This window comes from Pterocles gutturalis, unplaced genomic scaffold, assembly GCF_000699245.1.
Source record: "Pterocles gutturalis isolate BGI_N339 unplaced genomic scaffold, ASM69924v1 scaffold13624, whole genome shotgun sequence".
Lineage (NCBI taxonomy): Eukaryota > Metazoa > Chordata > Aves > Pterocliformes > Pteroclidae > Pterocles > Pterocles gutturalis.
Window position 1 is genome coordinate 24,481 of NW_010133398.1, and position 20,088 is coordinate 44,568.

The 20,088-nt window shown below is 44.7% G+C and overlaps 1 protein-coding gene across 1 annotated transcript in view; it reads left to right on the forward strand.

The window, feature by feature from the left end:
• The window catches only part of LOC104467444 (serine/threonine-protein kinase ULK1-like), a gene marked incomplete at its 5' end in the record, with an annotated part of 74,782 nt that overhangs the window by 23,843 nt on the left and 30,851 nt on the right, over positions 1-20,088 (forward strand). The window contains 4 exon segments of the mRNA XM_010081219.1: positions 2,318-2,419; positions 10,615-10,673; positions 14,526-14,608; positions 19,131-19,181. Of these exon segments, the coding sequence (XP_010079521.1) occupies positions 2,318-2,419; positions 10,615-10,673; positions 14,526-14,608; positions 19,131-19,181 (295 nt within the window).

Here is a 20,088-nt window from a genome sequence, read left to right on the forward strand (position 1 = left end):
CCAGAAACTGCATCTTCCGGGGGGACCAGGGCCTCTCCACTGAAGGCATTGGAAAATGAAATCTCTTTCCTCTGCTGTGAGCAAAGCAGCAACAACAGAGTGAGGGCTGGGGTGATATTTCACACATCTGGCTATATTGGAGGTGTTGCTTCCTTGGAGAGGAACCTCAATAAATCACTGCTTCAGCAGGCCCTTTTGAGACAGCCTGCTGTCATCTCAGGCTTTGCAGTTATTTTTGTTAAGGCTGTAGCATCAGGAGCAAGGTCCCTGTTTAACAGCAGTTTTGTGAAATCTCCAACTTTTTTTAGCTCTTTGGTCTTGCAAAATCGCTTCAGATCTACGGACCTATGCAGTCACAGATTTTGCTGTACCTTCTTTGTACTTTCCCCTCTGGGACCAGGATGTGAGGAGGTGTGATCTCTTGTTTGTGCTCATGGCAGCAGTCGTGATCTTGGTGTTGCATCAAGTCAGTGAAATTAAAAATGACAAAACCAGGCCAGAAGTAAAAATGTTAAAGCCAACCACGTAATAGTTCCTGGGGATGTGGGTGTGTGAGCTCAAAGTAAAGAGATGATGTGGGTCAATTTCAGCTGAAATTTTTTCCGAGTGCCCTGAGGTAGTAGGCATCTGGTTTTTGAACGTGGTCTAATCCACGAAGTTTTTTTGCCTGTCCTCTTTGGGCAGGGTTAGGCTGGACTGTGCTGCCCTGCACAGGGGTGGAGTGTTTGGTAGTCTGTTCCACAGTACTAACTCAAGCAAAGCAGACTTCCTCTCTTTTGAAGCCTGATGTTTATTTGAACTATGCTATATGTGAAGATGATGTAATTATTTTTTTCTCCTGTGAGAGTTTCCTGAATTGTCTATTTTTAGTAATACTTTTTCTTTCGGAGGCTCTTGTGAAAGTAAATGAAAACACCCAGTTTATTTTTTGAAAGGGCTGGAGGAAGCTAGTGATGACCTTTTTCTGTTTTTTTATTTTAAACAACCCTGGACATTACAAGGAATCTCAGAATGTTTTATATTTTTCTCTGTTTACTGGTGGATTTGACAGAAGATAGGGAGGAAGGATTCAGTTGGGATTTTGGGGTATGTTTGAAATCTACTACTGTTGTAGATCTGGTGCAGTAGCCCTGGGAACATCTGCTGGCAAGGCAGGTCCTTATTCCCTGCTTTAGCTCACAGCCCATTGCTGCTCTTTTAATTTTGCTCATTTAAAAAAGTATTTTATCCATGCCAGAATGAGCTTTCTGTCTGAACCCTGATACGATCCATGTCACCTGAGACTTGAAACCTCCGTGTGCAGGTCTTGTCCTGCTTCCTTGGCTTTGGCTGGTGTTATGACTGCTTCCCTTAGGGACAGACTGAGCTCCTGTCCACAACTTGTTTGCTGCCATTTTTTTTCCGTTACATGTGGCCTTTACTTCTATCAGAAAATTGATCCTGTTCCATGCTGGCAGCACTGCAATGAAATCCGTTGTTATAAACACAAGGGATTATCAAGGCTGCCCTTCTGTCCCTCTGCTGCTGCTGCTCTGAAGGCATGCTGCCTCCTGCGCCGTGGGGCTTGGTGGGCCCGCTCCAGCTCCAGCGTCTGGAACTAGCCTGGGAGGGAGCAACTGAGGGCATGGGGTGAGATTTGAAACCAGAGCGTGAGGCACAGCAGGGCTCAGGCTGTTGGACTGAAATGCACAGATCTGCCTTTGAACCCAAACTGTGACCTTGGCAGCAGGCTCTGGAGCATAATTAATATGCTGCCATCGCGGGCTAAATGAGGAAGGTGCATCAGTGATGCAGAGCAGGCTGGAGGCTGAAGCTTATGTGTGCACCGTGAGCCTTTGCTCATTGATCTTTTCATGGTCGTTTTTCTTGATCATTTACCTGTTACTTGCTTTGATTTAGAAGATGTGTCTGTACAATTTCAGTAAGGCTTCTTCTGAGTACCAGTGGATTTAGCAGAAAATGCTACACTGAGAAGGGAAAGTACTAAGTTTGCCCAAAGCAGCCAAACAGCATAAGGTTTTTTTTTTGTCTGCCTGTCTGAATGAAAGTCTCTGCTTTCCCTGCAAGATAGAGAATTGGCCCTTTCAAGGTAGTGTTACAGTCTTCTTGGGAGCAAATCTTTCATGGTTATTGGGGAATCTAGCTCAAGAGTTTTTAAAGCATAATAGTGACTTCTGTTTCTTTATTGCAGCTGCTTAAAAAAAAAAGAAAAAAAAGAAACACAATAAACCCCTGCAAAAACCCTCAACAAACAAAAAACCAAAAAAAACACACTACATCTTTTATAAAACAGATTTCTGTTCTCTCCCACAAAAAGGCACCAGAAGTCATTATGTCTCAACACTACGATGCCAAAGCTGACCTCTGGAGTATAGGAACCATCATTTATCAGTGTCTAACAGGAAAGGCTCCTTTTCAGGTGAGTTGCTTAGATGCAATGTTTCTGACTCTCTCTTGCTTTTTCCTCTTCTTCTTTTTGATCTGTTTAATGTTTCTGTCATCTGTAGTATTAACTCCCAGAAGTCTGGCCTCACGGTGGTCTGGCTGTTGAACACCTTGACAAGTGTGGTGCTTTGTATGTTGCAGTGCTGGATATGTTACTAGAATATAACTCTCCTTCTCTGGGCTGTATCTCAGTGAAATTTATTTCCTGGTTATAAATCCTTAGGAAGGGTCGTCTATTCAGAAAGTCATCATGAATCAGTTAAAGAAGTGGGTTTTTTCCAGGCCCACACTTAAAAAAAATTATTTCTATTTACAGCTGTACTCGGTGTATAGTTTATAGTTACAATTCTGTTGGGTATGGAAGGACAATAAGGAAAGTTGTAATTGCAAGTTAACGTTCAGGATGATTTGGTGGTAACTGGTGTACTGCAGCTAAATTGACTTTGCTGTGAGAGCAATTAAGTCTGTTCTTATCAAAACGATCTTATCTGTCATCTCACAGTAATCCCTTCCAGCCTGAAATGTTTATGTTCATCAAGTCCCAGCCCCTCCAAATATAACACAGTCCAGTAAAACTCCACCCTGTAATTTATGCCATAGCTTCTGGATGAGCTAGAGCATATCTTTGGTGAAAGGCACACTCTGATTTTAAATTTTTGAGTGGTGGAGAATTCATCACAGCCTTACACAAGTTGCTTCAGAATTACTTCATATATTTTTAATCATACATAGCTGGAGTTCATCTAGACTCAGTGCACTTTTCTTGTTCCCAATCATTAGTGTGCCACACTGCGTATTACTTTTCTTCCAGGCTGAATGAGATCTGCAGACTCTCCCTTGCAAGCACTGTTTTAATGTACTGTACTTGTCAGGTTTTTTCCTTGCTGTCTTACAGCATAACAGAGAGATGCTTGAGTTGCTGATACTTCTTTGCTTCTCTAATGTGTGAGCTCTGTAGAGCTCGTCTCTAATCCATGGAAAAAGACCAAGCCTAGAATTTGCATGCTGATGTGTCAGCTGATGCCAACTCTTCAGCTTCTTAGATCAGTTGGGGCAGATGAGAACTGTGGACCTCTTTTCCCATGCCCTGACATCTCTGTATCCTGACTCCCTAACAAAACAAACAAAAAACCCCAAAACAAATAAACAAAATGCAAACAAAACCAAACAACCCAAATTAAAACTAAAGTCAGCTGGGGGGGGGGAGGGGGGGGGATCTATGCTTATGTAATAAGGTAAATTTTCCCAAGTGCAGGACTTTCTGAGCTTTAGTTCTACAGCTCTTTAGGATTTCACACAAGACCTTGAATGTTTGTGCAGTTACATCATCAGGAAGGATAAAGTGAATTCAGAATCTGTTGCAGGAAAAAAAAGGGCAAATACAGAAGCAAACTAATGGTATGTTTTGGTTTTGTCTAGAGCCAAGAGCGCTCTTCTTCAGGGTAATTTTTTCCCTGCTGCTGTAAAAATCTTCCATTCCGTTGCTTTATGTTCCATCCACTGACTTGCTCTGTATTTAGAGCAAGACGTCATTTCCTTTGCATGTTTCTTTTTTTTTTTTTATAAACACCCCTAGAAAGTACACTGAAACTCCTGAAAGGCTTCTGTTTACTGTCTGCATCCACTTGCTGTCATTGTTGGTATCTTTGTTTGAGAGGAGAAAATGACTGTTAGGATAAAAGAAAATAAATATTTGTTCATTAAGAAAAAAATGTGGGCCCGGAGAAAGTAAGCTTTGACTCTGCGTGCATAGGAGAGCCTTGCAGTTGTTCTGTCTTGTAACGTGGTGCCTTTCAGTCTCTAAAGGCACCTTGATGCTGTACTCATTCAAATGATTCAGTTATCATTTGACATGGTGACTTTATCAAAGATGTTCTTTGCTTCGTAGCTCACGCAACCGTGAGGCATCTGATTTCTTTGAAATGAATTAGGTGGCTTTTCATCATTGGTCACTGAAGCATGTCACAGAAATGTTCTTCTGAAAACATTTGTTCTTATAGAGAAGGCTTTTCACAGGAAATAAAATTTAAGAAAGCTAGTCAGCTTCATTCAGGTCTCCAGACAACATTTTGAAAGGGCAGGTGGTCAGAAACCCATCAGCCCTCTGCCTGTGTGTGTGTCCCCAGGCTCGCCCAGCGGTGAGAATGGTCCTGCATGCCTGTGTCCTGCTGGCTGAGGCATGGCAATACCCTGCCTTGCAGTGGGCAGTAAGGGACATCTTTAAAGTCCCTTCCAGCTCAAACCACTCTATGATTCTGGTCCCTGCCTAGCAGGTTCTGATCCTTGCTTTGTTCTTGCTGACCGGATAACTTATCTCTTTCTCATATACATCCAACATCTGTTGGGCTGGTGATGGGGGTAATTTGTTTCTCTATTTTAATTTTTCCCCATGCCCTTTCCTCTTTTGGGGTTTGCTTTTTGAAGCAAAATGCCAGGCCCCATTTGTTTACTGCAATAGCAGCTGTGGATTTGTTTGATCAGGGAGAGAGAAGTGCTCAGCCCAGATGGTTTCTGTGCACCATCTATTTGTTTTGACCATGTGTTTCATAGTTAGCTTTCTCCTAGCTGCAAGTTTCAGGTGAAAGAAGCCTGTCTAGGGCAGATGTTGGGAAGCTAGATAAAGGTTAACCGGCTCTATTTCTTTGTTGGCATGACTGTGTTGTAAGAATTTGCTGATGGTTGCTGAGCAGGCAGAAGCTATTGTTTACAGGGTTTTTAGGAGGAGAGAAGGGCAGGGACAGAGGTGATGGGGAGACAGTGAATAGGAATGAGTGCTTTTGGGAGGGACATCTACAAATGGGTGGGGAGATAACGGCTGATTCCACATAGTGCCACCAGCAGACCCAGTTGTACAGGGCAGCCAGGAACTGGATTTTTGCCGTTAACCTCTTCAGGCTAAATCCTCACCATGCCTTCCCTCCCAGGCTGGCAAGGACAGCCCCTCACCTCTCTCCAGCTGAGATTGCCATGGGAATCTGGAGCATGGTGGCGTGAAACATGCTGCGTTTGGGTGCTCTGGCTGTTTGCTGCATGAGTCAATTAGGCACCTTCACGAGGATGCAAACCAAAAGGACTCCAATGTTATCTGCAGTGAGGAGGAATGAGCTGTCTAAAAATAAAATAAGGCTTCGGGGAGCTGGGTTAGATGGAGAAAAGATCAAATGTGTGGAAAGGCAGAGGCAGCTGTCAATCCAGAAAGTGCTTGTAAATCAAGACAGAGATGTGTGTGTATGCATGAATGTGATTTCTAACTGTCTCAAAGTTAAAATTAACTATAGCTGGGTCACCCAAGGCAACTTCCCAGAGCCATTGCTGTCCCTTCCCTGCATCGCTGCATGCAGACAAAAAGAAGCTGCTGATATTCAGCTGTAAACAGTTGGTAGGACGGCTGGTGAAGCTGTCTTAAGAAGCTTTTTGTATTAAACATGCCCATAAACAAAACAGTGAGACTGCTGTAGGGATGAGATTAATGGGATTCATAATCCTGATAAACAGATTTGCTGAGCACTGTATTAATGTAGAATTGTTAATTTGCCTTGCCTAATAAGTGGGCTGCACTTGCATCTCTTCATTTCTGTTGCTGAGGACAGGACTTGAACAGTGCATTTCCCTCCCGGTCTTGCTGACCAGTACTGAGAAATGCCTTGAGAGTGTGGTGGTTTTCTCTGGTCTTACAAAAGCTGAAAAGATTGGAACCCAGTGCCCAGCATGAGGTTATGTAGGCTACATAGGCAAGTGACAACCAGAAGCAAAACTGAAGGCAGAAAAAGATTTACACAAGGCCTAAAATATCTTCCAAAACCAATCTAGTCCTGGTCAGATGGTGTTTTAAATATGATTAGACTTAAATGATCTCAGTTTTTATTTTTCTTTTTTTTTTTGTGGAGGCGGAAAAAAAAAACCCCACACTGATGTACCTGGTGGTTTCTGTTGTGTGACCCCTTTAAAAACTGGGCAGCTCCTGGTAAGCAGACACACCGCCAAGCACATGCACTTTGTGTCAGAGCTGTCTCTGGCACTTAAATGACCTCAGTTTTTCTTTTTCTTTTCTTTTTTGTGGAGGCGGAAAAAAAAACCCACACTGATGTACCTGGTGGTTTCTGTTGTGTGACCCCTTTAAAAACTGGGCAGCTCCTGGTAAGCAGACACACCGCCAAGCACATGCACTTTGTGTCAGAGCTGTCTCTGGCAGTGGCATGGGTCCACTTGGACATCAGATCCTGCTAAGGACCATGCAACCTAGTTGTCTGCTGCCTGAACCTTTGCATGAATCTTCTCCTAGCTGCCTTACGGGTGTGGTGTGTGTGTCTGCAGGAGGGTGAGCTGGGGAGCAAGGAAGGGACAAGAGGAAATGCAAGTTTTGTTGCCTGGTCTGGCAGCTCTGAAACAGTTAACCTGCCTGCATATGATCTTATCCCAGCTAGCTGCTAGGTGAAAAATTAATTTCTAAGCCTGGTGTACCAAGTTCACTGCTTTATTTCTGGGTTAATTCTGCCTGCGTAAGTACTAGGATTATGTATCGCTTACAACAACTGCTATGTTGTGAAATGGCCTTTGAGGAAGACTAGGGAAGGGAGGATTTCATACCCAGGATTTGAACTCCTAGTTTGTTAGGCAAGCTTCTCTTCTGTTCCCAAAGCTGTTCCTCTGACTGTCCTGTGTCAATGGGAACAGGTATTCCTGGCAGTGGTAGGTTATTCTGCTGAGACTGGGTGCAGTGATTGACTTGTTGCTGTAGTCAGTGAGCCATTGGCTTTTGGACCTGTGTTTGTGCATCTGATCCTGCTCTGTTGGGAGTAGAGAGAAAAACATCCATGGACAGCTAAAGAAAAAAGTTTAGGGTTTTTTGTTTGTTTGTTTTTTTCTGGTCCTTGTGTTTTCAGGATCCCCCAAATGCCAACCACTTAGTTGTGGCAGTCTTAAAATATCAGCTGTTAAGACTGCACAAGCAGAAGGTGTTTGCAGTAGGTTTTCAAGCATTTCCCTGGAACTACTGAGCTAGAAACATCATTACTTAGTCCTTTTCTGAATCACCTCTCTGCACCTCCAAATCCCCAGGAATCCCAAAGGAAAGGATTCAAAGAAAAAAGCAGATTCCATACACCTGCTGTGAAGTGTTGACTAGACAGTGCTGTTCATTGAGGGTGTGAATGTCTCTGGCCCTCCTCTTACTGAGATCCAGCCTTTTCCCAAGCGCAACAAATCCAGTGCTGAGTGCTTTTGGAAACACCACCCTGTGTGCTTTTTGCATGCGATTCACTTGGAGGCAGCCAGCACCAGATGGGATTTGGCAGGGTTCTGCTGAATGCCTTTGTTGGCTCAACATATTTCCACTGCTGCTCAGGACAAATTAACAGAGTGGCAGGATTGAATTTGTCCAATTGTCTTTATATATAGAAAGGCCAGACAAAAGCAGAGCCAGTTACACTAATGCAGCTGCTCCTTAGTAACGTGAGAGGGAGAACGAGGGCATGAATTGGCCTGCTGGTGTGTCTCCTGTTGTTGGGGAAAACTGAGCTGTCCATTCTGCATCCCTGTTCCTGCCAGATGGATGCTGTCCTACAGGTAGCAGCTGGCTCTGTGTACCTTGAATGGTCTAGTTGTTAGGTGCCTAAAATGTGCTTTTTTGGGTGTTTTTCTTGGGTAGGGTGTATCTGCCTGGAAGGCAGATTTCAAATTAAGTCCTTAGCTTCCTAGAAGAAGGAATTCAAATGTCATTTTTAGTGTCTTGCAAACATTTCTGCATTTTTTTTTTCCTTTAGTTCTCAGAGAAGCACTATTTATTGAGAGGTGAGCAAAGTGGCTGAAGGTATGAGTGCTTTATGAATGGAGCAGGAGAGCAATGGGCATGTTACTGTGAGCCTGGGAGCCTGCTGCTCGGAGCAGAACTGTGGGCTTTGGTTTATTAATAATGAAGTAATGTGAAGATGCAGTTAGTTTTACACAACTGGGGATTACCATTAATTTGGTATGCTGGGCACTCACTAAAATGACTCTGTTCCCTATAGCAGAGACCAGCCTGACCTGTGGGCTCTTGGGGACAGCCCAAGGAGGAAGAGTGGTCTTGGGGAGCAGAAGCCTGATGCTCTGGATGTGGTCCTTGCAGAACAAGTGGGAATTGTACTGAGATGACAGAATGTGGAGAAACAACATCCCTAGAGGGATCTCTCCTTAATTTGTACAAGGAGGAGGGGAACTTTACTGAGGAGTTTGTTTCTATCCAGACTAGTGCTCAGAAACCCTCTCAAACCACCTGGGCTTTGCATGTGTACTGCTTTTAATATACTCTGTCTTTATTGCCAGGAAAATTTCTGACAGAACAGTGTTTGAAATAAGATCAGAGCTTCATTGTGTTTGTGAAACAATTGAGTTGTTGTGACAGGAAATGAACAGAGCAAACAGCCAGGGCTTGTATCTCTCTGATGTGAGCAAGCGCTTTGCTTCCCCGCAGTGGAGTTCTGCTCCTCCTTGTACATGATATCTGCCAGGCGTGTTTCTCATCATGCAGAAAGTTGTGGCCAAGCCATTTGGTGCAGTGTGTATGCTTGTCTTCTTCAAGTTTGCCAAATATTAAGAATGTAATTGCAGAGCATGATCAAGCAAGGTGTAAAATGGAGTTTGAGTGAACCGAATCAAATTGAGTGGCAGTGATTGGAAATTTTGATGCAGTTTGGCATCTGCGTAACAAGGTGCTTTCCTAAATAACATTCATTTTAATGGCTTGTGAAAAAAGCATTTTGGCATCTGCTGGTTGGGTCCCTGCTGTGTCTGTGAACTGCAGAGGATACCTTATTGCAGAAAGGAGAACCAAGAAATCTTTATTTTCTTCTTTTAGGAATCCAGTAGCTCTTATTGGTATAAATTGATAGAAGAGCTGTGAAGCTTGGGTTGCTAAGAATATGCAAAAAATATTGTCTTGATCGGTACTACACGAGTCTATTGATATTAGCAACTTTTGAGACTCTTGAGGTTTTGGACTGAGCTCTCAGTTATCCTTAATTTTCATCTTCAGCCAGAAGGAATAGGTGATGTTGAAACAGCATCTTATGTGGCTGCTTTTCCAGACAGGCTGTGTTAGTGGTATTTTGATGGCCATCTGCAGATTGGCTGGTCTGATTTGCTGTTTTAAGCATCTTAATTGACCTTAAATGCTTCTAATTTAGAAATGGAAGTAGGTGGAAGGCTCGAGGGTTTGGTTTTTTTTTTTTTTTGAGCCTGCCCTGTACATCAGGAGAAGCTGCCTGTTGCCTCCTCATTCACACTTTCCAACACACTCTGCTGCACAGTTAATTGATCGCAGATGAATCTCTCTGATCTTCGTTCCCTGTTTGTATGTGCCTTCATGTCTGTGTCATGCCAGCCAGCCTGTTCTGCCTTTAATAAAGAGACTTTGCCTAAGCAGAAAAGGTTGAGACACTAGGGTTAATTTACTGACCTGTATTATTCATTGCATAAAAACAAATGGAGAAATGACGTTAGAAGGTTTTTATGTGTCTGCTTGTATACTGGTGATTTTATTTTTAACTTCAGCCCTAAACCTCTTGTTGTGCCTAGCTCTCTTTTTTTTTTTTTAATCCAATTTCTCAGAATTTGGAATCTTGTCGTCAGCATCCCCGGCAGTTGTGTATATTACTGCATAAATAGGAGCTGTGGCTTGAGACCTTCTGGCTTCCTGGAATTAAAGTAGAAAATCCTAATTTAGTTGCTGTTTCCCCATATTCCTCATCTCTTCACAGATCCCTTGCCCATCAGCAGGGCTCCCTGCCCCTTCTCCAAATGCCCTGCAGCACTAATCCATCTTCTCAGCGGGAGCTGCCATTCGTCATTTGGGACTCCTCACGTCTGCGGTTATTTAGCCTCCTGCGTGAGGCTATTAGGTCAGCTCAGACCCGAGCATCAGGGCCCACTGCAGTGAAGCTCAGCCCTTGAAAGGGGAGAGCAAGACAGAACCAGGTCAGGGACAAAAAGACAACAGTCCGAAGTACTGTATTTTCACTCTGGCACAGTGTTGGCTTTTTCATCTAAAGCAAGCTGCAGGTTCTCACTGTCAGTGGTGGTTCAGCAATTGAAAAGTGCCTCTCTGCTCTTCAGAGTAACTGTGAAATAGGAATGCTAATCCCTTTCCTTCATTGTCAACTGCTTCATGCAATGGTTTTTTCTCCTCTACAGGCCAGCAGCCCGCAGGATCTTCGCCTCTTCTATGAGAAAAACAAGATGCTGATGCCGAAGTAAGCATTTTTCCAGTGTTGCCATTTGTATGTGCCTGTTTACTCTGTATTTACACCTGTCCTTGCAAGCTCCTGGCTTGTCACTCATGGAGGTGACTAAAATATTTGGCCACCTGCCTTCCTCCATTCCTTAGATCAGCAGTGATGGGGCCCAGAGAAAGTCAGACAGCAGCAGATTGCCGGAGGTGGGGTTCTGTCTTTCTGTAGATACTGTTCTCATACATTGCAAAAATCCAGGATTGTTAGTGATTTCAAGAGGCAGTTAGTGGTCCTGTCCCACACAGAGCTTCCCTGAGGCTCGGAGCCTTGGGGAGAAATGGCAGTTCTTGACTCATGTGAGCAGCCAAACTGCAGTCTCTCCTGTAACCTGCCGTACCTGAGTGCAGATCACATTCCCATTTCTCACATGTCAGGGCAGCAACTGCTTGTGTCCATCCTGTTAGTAGGAGGAAATGCTATAACCTCGATGGAAATGGACACTGCTGCAGTTTCCAAGGGGAAGATAACTGCCTTCATCCCACCAGGGTGTATGTTACCTAGCTGCTCAGTGTTGTGATTTGTCAGTGTATTTTGGTTTTGTTGCTGTGGTCTTTCCTTTTGATCTCTGAGCTCTATAAAGCAGAACCTCATGCCTGCTCATGCCTGTATCCAGATGATACATCCAAAAATTAGAAGGCCTTTTTTAACCAGAAAGTTAGCTTCCATTTGGCAGAACTGCTAATGTAGCCACATACGCAGGAAGTTCATTGAGTTGCTGTGTCTGGATTTTTTAATTTTTATTTTCTCAGTTTAGACAGCTCCAAGAGATAGCAGAAGGAACTGTCAAGAAGCTAGAGCTCTTATCAATGACTTGGGCTATGCATTAACTTCCCTTTTAAGTACTTCCTCTTTTGATTTGGGGAGAAGGGACAAATTTCTCCCAGAATTAAATTTGGGGCAGCTGCATACTCTCCTGGGTGGAAGCAGAGGCATGATGGAGTAAAACACCCCAACAGAACAATTCAAAGCAAAAACACCACTGCATAGCTGGAGCCAGCTAGTCTTTGTGAGCAGAAAGTAGAGCTTCTCTTGCCCCTATGCAGGTCTTCCCCTTCTTTAGGTCTTTCCAGCCTAAAACATGGCTGCTCACCTTCGAGGTAGTTCCTCTTACTAAGAGAGAAATTTAATCTCTACAATTATTAAGCTTCCTCACGTTAATCATGCTGCCCTGCTGCTGCTTTGGCTCGTGGTGCATGTGGTGGGAGGCAGGCGAGGGGAGAAATGAAACTCTGCTGTAAGAGGAGAGCATGTGTGTTCTTGCAGAGATTAGTCTTTTGTTGTGAGTCCACACAGTCTGCATTTACTGTTTTCACCCATCGCCAATTTTTAACTACGAAATTCCTTCAAAATTTAGATCCAAGCCCATTGTTTTTTCACCGTAGAAGTCAGATCCAAAGTGGCCTTTGTGTAAATGCTGACTCCCTGCTTTCCACAGTCGGTTTGTCCCTTTAACGTGAGCTGCAATCTGTGCTATTTCCTGAGTAAACATGAATAAACTGCCTCCGCCAGCCCTGCCAACACAGGATGAAACACGAAACTGCTCCGGAGACCTCCTCCTCTGACTGCAGCACTGCCCTGGGTTTGGTTCGTTCTCCTTGGGGCTGGGCAGGCTGGCACCCAGCTCTCCGGCATCACCATGGAAAGCGCTGTGTTTTGGCTTGGGGACAGGGTGGAGGAGAAAAGCTCGTGAAATGCTCCCAGCAGTCTCTGCCTGCCGGGCTGGGGCTGTTGCTGGCAGGTGAGATGCCATTCTGAGGTGGGGAGCCCATGGCAGTAGGAGAAAGCCCCAAGGCCTCATGGATTGAATAGTGCTCATCTAAAGAGCTAACTTGCATTGTGCTGATTTGTGTGGGCAAAGTGTGTTCTGGATCATGGGGGGGAAGGAGGCAGTTTTGTTGCTTCTGTTTAAAAAGACGACCTTGGAAAATAATACTGTAGTATAGCAAAGCTTGATGTTTTAGAGATGAGAGGAGGCAGACAGGCTGTTAATCTGCACCGTCTTCAGTCTGCTGCGACATCTGAGGTCTACGACTTGACCTGCCTGTTTCTTGGCTTTCAAACCATACAAAAGCTAAAGTCATTGCTGGGAAATGGACTCATTTTGGATGAGAGCTTTGTGTCATGGATAAATAAATTATGACAATGCTGGAGGACGGCAGGTCTCCAGCACTAATGTATTTTTCAGGAGACTCTGCTAGCTGTGGTATCTTGGGTTATTCCCTTACGCAGTGTGCTTCTAAGGCACACCTTTTTTGATGAGAGGGTGTTTTTTCTTGGCTCAAACTGAGTCTCGGTTTAACTGCATCCCTTCCGGAGTCCTGGCGGCTGCCTCCTTTGTTGACCTGGGAAGGTGCATGAAACCATTCTGGTATCAGGGATGGAAAAGCAACTCGTCCAGTACAAACAAGGATGAGGGATGCTTGCCATCATTCTCTGTTCTAGGAATTGCTGGGCTCAAATTTCTACACCGGCAAGGCCTAGGGCTTCACAGAAAAATAACTGGGTAGTACTGAAACCTATAAATACATACTTAACCTCACATCTCTAGTTTCACTGAACTGGAGTCTGTTAGTGCTAGCTAGCACCTCTTTTCTCCATGCTATTTTCATCTTAGTGTCTTTTTTTACCCTGTCTGTGGCAGGGGTAGAGTTGGTGGAAATGGTGTAGGAAGGGATGTTTCTCCCGGCATCAGGCTTGGCGTCAGAGCGGTGAGCGATGCCAGCCCAGCAAAGCGCAGCCCTGGCTGAGCAAGCCCCAGCCTGCTGGGCACACATGCCATTACCTCAGCTGACCCGAGCGTGGGGAGAGGGGACAGCCTGGCAGACCATGGGGGCCGTGCTGGGCACAGCCGTGATAAACAGAGTTAATACTGGAAGGAGTTGGAGTCCACCTACGCTCAGTTTGGAGAGCTCTGCTCTAGCTGCAGGAAGGGCCCTGCTGCTACTGCCCCTCACAGTGCTTCTGGTCACGGAGGAAAGTCAGCAGAGCTGAATCCACTTATGCAAGAGCTGAACTCAGCTTTCCCTGCCTTAATCCGTTCACGTATTCCCTGCCTCTTGCAATCTACTGGGATGTTGAAGAGCTGCTGTGGCCTCTCCCCCTTCTGCTTGTGGGTGAGGAAGAGCACGATGTTCACTGCGTCTTCTGTGCTGCAATGGCCATTGAAAAGAATACTTTCTTCCTAGCTATGCTGGAAAGGGGGGTAATAGCTGCACTAATTTTAGCTTGCTTGAGTGGCGGTTGCTCATATCTTAGTGGCCTTCCATTAATAAATGCTGTATATCAAGGAAGCAAATAGACAAAGGTTACTTGCTAGTCTTACATAAGCTGCACTGAAAAAGAAATGCCTTAATAAAATGGTAGTAATTGGAGATACATTTCACCACCAGTGTTCTAATTGGAAGCTTCCCCTTGGTAACTGCTTCATTTTAATGAGCTCCTTATTCCCATTAGAGCAAGTAGAAGAGGTTTTGTTTATCATGTGTAAAATATTTGCATGTTGAATGGGCTTAGCTGAGAACCAGAGGGATGACATTGGTACTGCTGTAGAAGGGAAGGATCTGCAGGTGCTCATGGGAGAGGCCACTAAAGCTAGATTAGCTGTAGCCTTACCAATGGCAATGGGGTGTACAAGCCAAACAGAGATGCTAATAGAGATGTTTCTGTTCAGCATCTCTCCCGTGAGCTCCTCTTAGGTTCCTAGCCCAGCAGGCACAAAGTGAGTTTGCATTTGCAGGTTACCTTCCTGAATATGTAAAAGCAGTTCAAGTAGACTGTAAGTCTGTCTTATTTTGCTTTTGTTTTCAATCCTAGCATCCCCAGGGAGACATCGAGCCACCTGAGGCAGCTGCTTTTGGGCCTTTTGCAGCGTAATTATAAGGACCGCATGGACTTTGGTAAGACCTCTTTCTAGTTTTAATTCTGCTGCCTGTCTGTCGTCTTTTGTGCCATGGCACTGTACAAACCTCTATACTTTTGGCTGGTGCTAGGAGAAGCTTCCAGACACCTGGTTTTCACCTGTACCTGAGAGGCTGCATAACCTTGGATATTTTAGTATATGTGCTGGAAAGCTCAGTGCTGATCACAGGATAGTTTTGTAAACCCTGAGATTTGGCACACCTTCAGCAAATGTTTCTTACTTGCATTCCCTTTCCTGGCTTCTGGTTTTATAATTTCTCTGAACTTCTAAGGTGTTAAGTATGCTACCAGGTAAAACATGCATCTTGTGTATCCATATTCTTTCTCTGCAGCTTTGGGAAGAACTATGACAAGCTGCACCCATTTAATGAACAATTCAGTCAGTGCCCTTCATTTCTCAGGGTCTGCAGTGATGATCTAAGCCAGGAGACCATAGCTGCTTGCAGACCCTTCCCTCCTGCAGGTTTCTGTGGAAGGGTGCCTTGGTTCTCATCACGGCTCAGGCTGGCAGTCTCTTGGCTCTCCCTGTAGACCTCAGTCTCCTGACTTGGCTGGCATGAAGATTTCTTTTTTTTTCTTTTTTTTGATGTCTTAATTCCTTCTAGACTGAGAACAATCATTATGTGCCAGGCAGTTCTGGGTTTGGCAGCCTCTTCCAGATGTGTCTAGCTGAACCACAAGGTCTGAAGAACCTCTAGTGAAGCCATGCCCTAGAGGAAAGCAGGCAGACGTGGAACCTTTCCTAGAACCCCTGAAATGACCCGGTCATCTAAAGGCAACTCTGTGGTCTTCTATTCATGCCCTCCCACCTCCCTTCCCCTTGGGCCAAGATAGTCTAGACCTGTCTCAGGTAAAAATCAGGACATGAATACCCTCCCTCACTATGGAAGTTGGTCCTGGTGGTATCTCTTCTGTGTGCAGAGGAGAACAGCAGGGAGCAGCTTTGCTTCTGTGGTCCAGTGCTGCTGGTGGAAAGGGTAAGTTTGCCCTTCAGCCTCTCTGTTTGAATAAGGTTTGGTGCTGGGCAAGCCTGTTCAAGTGGTTTTTCTGAAAAAAGGCTGCAGGGCCAAAGCCCACAGGTTTGTGTTAAGTATCAGGTGGGCAGTATCACAGCAAGTCATAGAGCTTTCTGCTTTTTGCACAGACGTTGCCTTTTTTCACCTGAAAATAAAGTGTGCTGCTGTGTTTTCAGGATATTGCTTTTTAGTCAGGCTTAGGGTAAAAGGGTTTGATATTTCTGTCCTTTGGCTGTTGTGTTTCTGTTGGTTTTTTTGTTGCTTACCTGCTCAGGTGGATTATTTCCTGCTGTGCAGTGTATGCTAGTCGATAAAGAGAAATTATTTTGCAGCCTCTGTTATTCTTTTGGACTAGAGATGCTGGGAAAGCCTTTCTGGGAACAGTGTCACCTGGGTGAAGCAAGAATGTGGATTAACCAAGGCTGATCATAATTCTCCAGTGCTGAATGTAAAGGACTGTTTACTAGGGTGCAGAAGTGAGAAAAGTATTTTGAAAAGGGAGTTGTTGAACCTACTGCCAGACTGACTTGGATATAAGCACCTCTCAGTCCCTACAGATGGGATCTCTGTCAGAAATTGAGTCTGGTAAACCTTTTTAGCCCCCCATGAGCTGTTTTTGTACCTCTTGGGAGTAGACTGCATGAGTCAGTGTTTAACATGGAAATTGAGATAACAGACTTTGATTTCACTCAGGACAACAGTTAGAGCACATCTTACTGCAGTGAGATCATGGCCTGTCCTTAATCACATGGGAAATCCTTTTCTCTACAAATTGGCATGTCCGTGTAAGATGTAATTGTTTCTTAGGGAGGGTTTGTGACTATATTCTGTACAGAAGCCTATACTTGAAATATTCCTTGTTACTTTATAGGAGGCAAATCTCAATGGCTGTGTGTCATTCCATGCCATATTTGAATATCTCCCATCAGTTCAGAGGAAAGCAAGTACCAGAGCTGTGATTTATTTCAAGCAATACACTTCCTCAGCATCCAGTTGTATTCTTGGTCTCATCCACCTCTGCCTCCTCTCCTTCGACTCTCTGCCGAAGCATCTGAGCGTCTTCCCTGCTTGTGACACAGAGTTTTCTTTTCTCTGCTGTCTACTGGTGCTTGGCCTTTAGCTCCTCTATATTCCTAAGGGCTCGGAGATGCTCTGACCTACACCTACTGAATGGACCCTTCTTCCTTTCCTTAGAGTGTCAGCCCAGGAGTCATCCAGATGATGCCTCTTGGCGAAATAGTGGCCATACTTTAATGAGAGCACTTCCCTATGCCCAGCTATTGTCATGTTCTCAGCTGCTGTCTGTGGCTAGCTGTGCACAAGCTGTTTGTGTCCCACAGGGCTGGGTCCTGGCTGAAGCAGATCTCCCCTTTCCCTTAGATGGCTCCTAGTAGACTGGTGCTTTGTCCTCCTGGCCAGCTAACCACAGGCTGCTCTCTTCACCTAAGCTATTTATGAAAGCTCTCCTTTGGCTGATGGCCAGTACCTTTTTTCACTGTTCCTTCACCCTTTTGTGCTCTGTGAGGTAAAGATTCATGTGTGCTGCTGAGCCAGGGATGATTCCTGAGCCACTGTCCCCAGAGGAGTGGGATCTCCTGCTGCTCCTTGTTCCCCCAGGCTCTCTGTAGCCCTCCTGGAGATGTGTGCAGTGGCCCTCCACAGAGCACCCCCAGAGTTTAGTAGATTCACACAACAGCAACACATAAGCTTGAAATGTCATGTACTTGTTGTGTGTCTCAGCTGCTCTTCCAGCAGGAACTGATGGCCTTTGCAATCTCTAGATTATCTAGAGGAGAGCCAGGCGGGTTTAAAGTTGCACATTTCCTGCGGATGATTACAAGCAGGGTTGTTTAAATTTTGCTTTGCAAGCACAACTAATAAGCAGTTTAGAGGGGGGAGGGGGAAAAGTGAAAGAAATCATAATGTCCACCCCCTCGGTTGAATCAATTCAGCTGAGGGATGGTACCCTCCAGAGGATCAGGCTAAAGAAGAAGCAGGGAACTCCAGTAGCGAGCAGCTCCTGGCAGGATAGGGATGTTCTCCATCCCCAGCAGATCTAACCTGTGAGATTCCAGCTTTCCCTGATAGAGATTTCCATCATTTCTGTTGTGCTCAGCTGCAGACCAGTGCGCTCTGGCTGCAGGACCCTGGCGTGACAGTGGCAAGGAGGAGTTGGGGAAAGAGGGATTGTTTAAGTTTAAAAGGCAGACAAACAAAAAACCCAGTTGCTACTTTCTGGAGAGCTCACTGGCCAAAGAGGAGCTGTTTACAGAAAGCAGACATTTGTAAACCTTGGGTGTTGCAACAGGAAATCCATGCTGGGAAAACAAGTTGAGCTGCCTGCAGTTAGCCAAATAATCGGTGTTGGTCCATGACTAATGCTCCTGAAAGGCTGAGTTGCTGATTGTGATAGGAGAGGACTCGGAGTGGATCAGAGATGGAGGAGTTGGGAGGGGTGGCTACTGGTGAGGACAGGCAAACATGCAGAGGGGTCTCCAGCAAGCCAGGACAGAAGCTTTTCTTGGCCTGGATCTGTAGAATGTCCTTCAGTAATGTGTGAAGAAAGCGGCAGTTGGGTCTGGTGTGAAAGGAGGGGAATTCTGGGCTGTTGTTCTGTGGTGGTCTTTTAGAAAATGCATTTCTGTCTTCAGTACATGATGGGTTTGGGTCTGTGTGTGATGGAGGATCACTCAGTGGAAGTCCTTTCGTCCATCATTTCTCTTCTATGGAAAGAGTTGGCAGTGCAGTGTGATTAATGTACCTCCTCTGGATCCCTACAATTAGTGACTTGCCATCCTGATCAGCCAGGGACTTTGTCTTTTAGTGATAGTTTGTGCCTTAGGATTTGTCTCTTCTTGCTGATAGGAGCTTTTGGTGCGCATGCACAGACACAGCCATGCCAGGTCTTGATGTAGTCACACTGGCCCTCAGTAGCTGATTGCCATTCCTACAAGTGTGAGCTGTTGCAAGACTAGAGGAGCATTAACAATTAATTCAGTGAATTCTCCTCAGCAGCCCAGGGTTGTAGCTTGCAGCAAAACCTTACTAAGTTCTGTAATGCCCCATGGGGAAGGAAAATCCATTAGTACTGGTGGTGAGTCCCAAGGTACAAACCCTCATGTCCTTTGGATGTGCTTTTGACAAAAGTTTTTTTTCTTCTTCCCTTTCTTCATTCATATAATTGCCCCAGCTGATCTCCCTTCTCTGCCTCCACTAGATGACTTTACAGAGAGGGCTGCTAGCAGAGGAGACATTTTTTTTTTTCATACTTGCATAGCAATCCCTGAATCCAAATAACTTCCCATCCTTTTTTTGTCAGTAAGTTTTGTACCCAGTCCCTAGTGTGCAGTCAGCTCCCGTGGTTGACTAGATTGCATGAAAAAAAATCACTGTAAAATACTGTAACTTGCTATGCTTTAACTGCTTTGTAAACTTCTTACAGTCATTTCCTTTCACTGAGTCATTGTTCTTGATTTTTTTTCAGATGAATTTTTCCATCACCCATTCTTGGATGCAAGTGCCTCTATGAAAAAATGTAAGTGTTGCATTTTTGATTATAACTCTTTGAACTGTGACATGACTTCCTTTGCTGCTAGTTCAAAAGGAAAGAAAAAGACTGTTTTATGTTTTCTTAGTTATTTAGGCAGGGATTTAGTGTTTGTTACTGTGTCATGTCCAGATTTTGCCATCAAAATGTGTTTAATTTTGCTGAGTTATCTTCAAAGGGATGATTAGGGGGCTATTTAGAAAACTCAAGCAGAAGTAAATGTAGCTTTGAAATATCCACCTGCTTTGTATGAAGTGCTTGGCCAGTGGGGATACTTGTAGGTAAACAGGATTATGCAGCGTGATCTTGCTTTTCATCCACATCTGTAGGACAAAACTGGCACTCTGTCTCTGCTTGCCAGGTAGTGCCTTAGGTTGGCTGTGCCAAATGGCAGACTCTGGTTACCAAATCTTGTTTTAGCATTTACCTCCAAATTCTTGCTACATCTTGGTTTAGAGGGTTTAAATTTGAGTGCTCTGTGAGAACTGGCCAAAACAAAGATTTCAATTGAAAATTCTTTCTTTCCTCCTTTGATTCAAAACTTTTGAGAATTTCCAACCACATGTACTGTGATTCAGAGGCTTGTTTTCAGTGGAAAACAACTCAGTCGCTTCTAGTGTATGGGATATGTCTTCTGGCCAAGAGACTTGGTTTAGTGGAACTGTGTATGGTTGTCTGCTGGAAGGATCCTTCTGGGCTTTTAATCACCAGAGTAATTAGCAGAGCCAAGAATTTTCATCAGTGACTGACTTGAGGTGCCCAACACAAGGGCTGGAAGTTTCTGAGGAAGCATGTCCAATGCTTTCTGAAGACAGAGCCCTTCTTGGATGTATGCTGTGGGTGGACACCCCTTGTCTGATGTCCACATCACTTCTGACAGTCTCCTGCTTTCCTG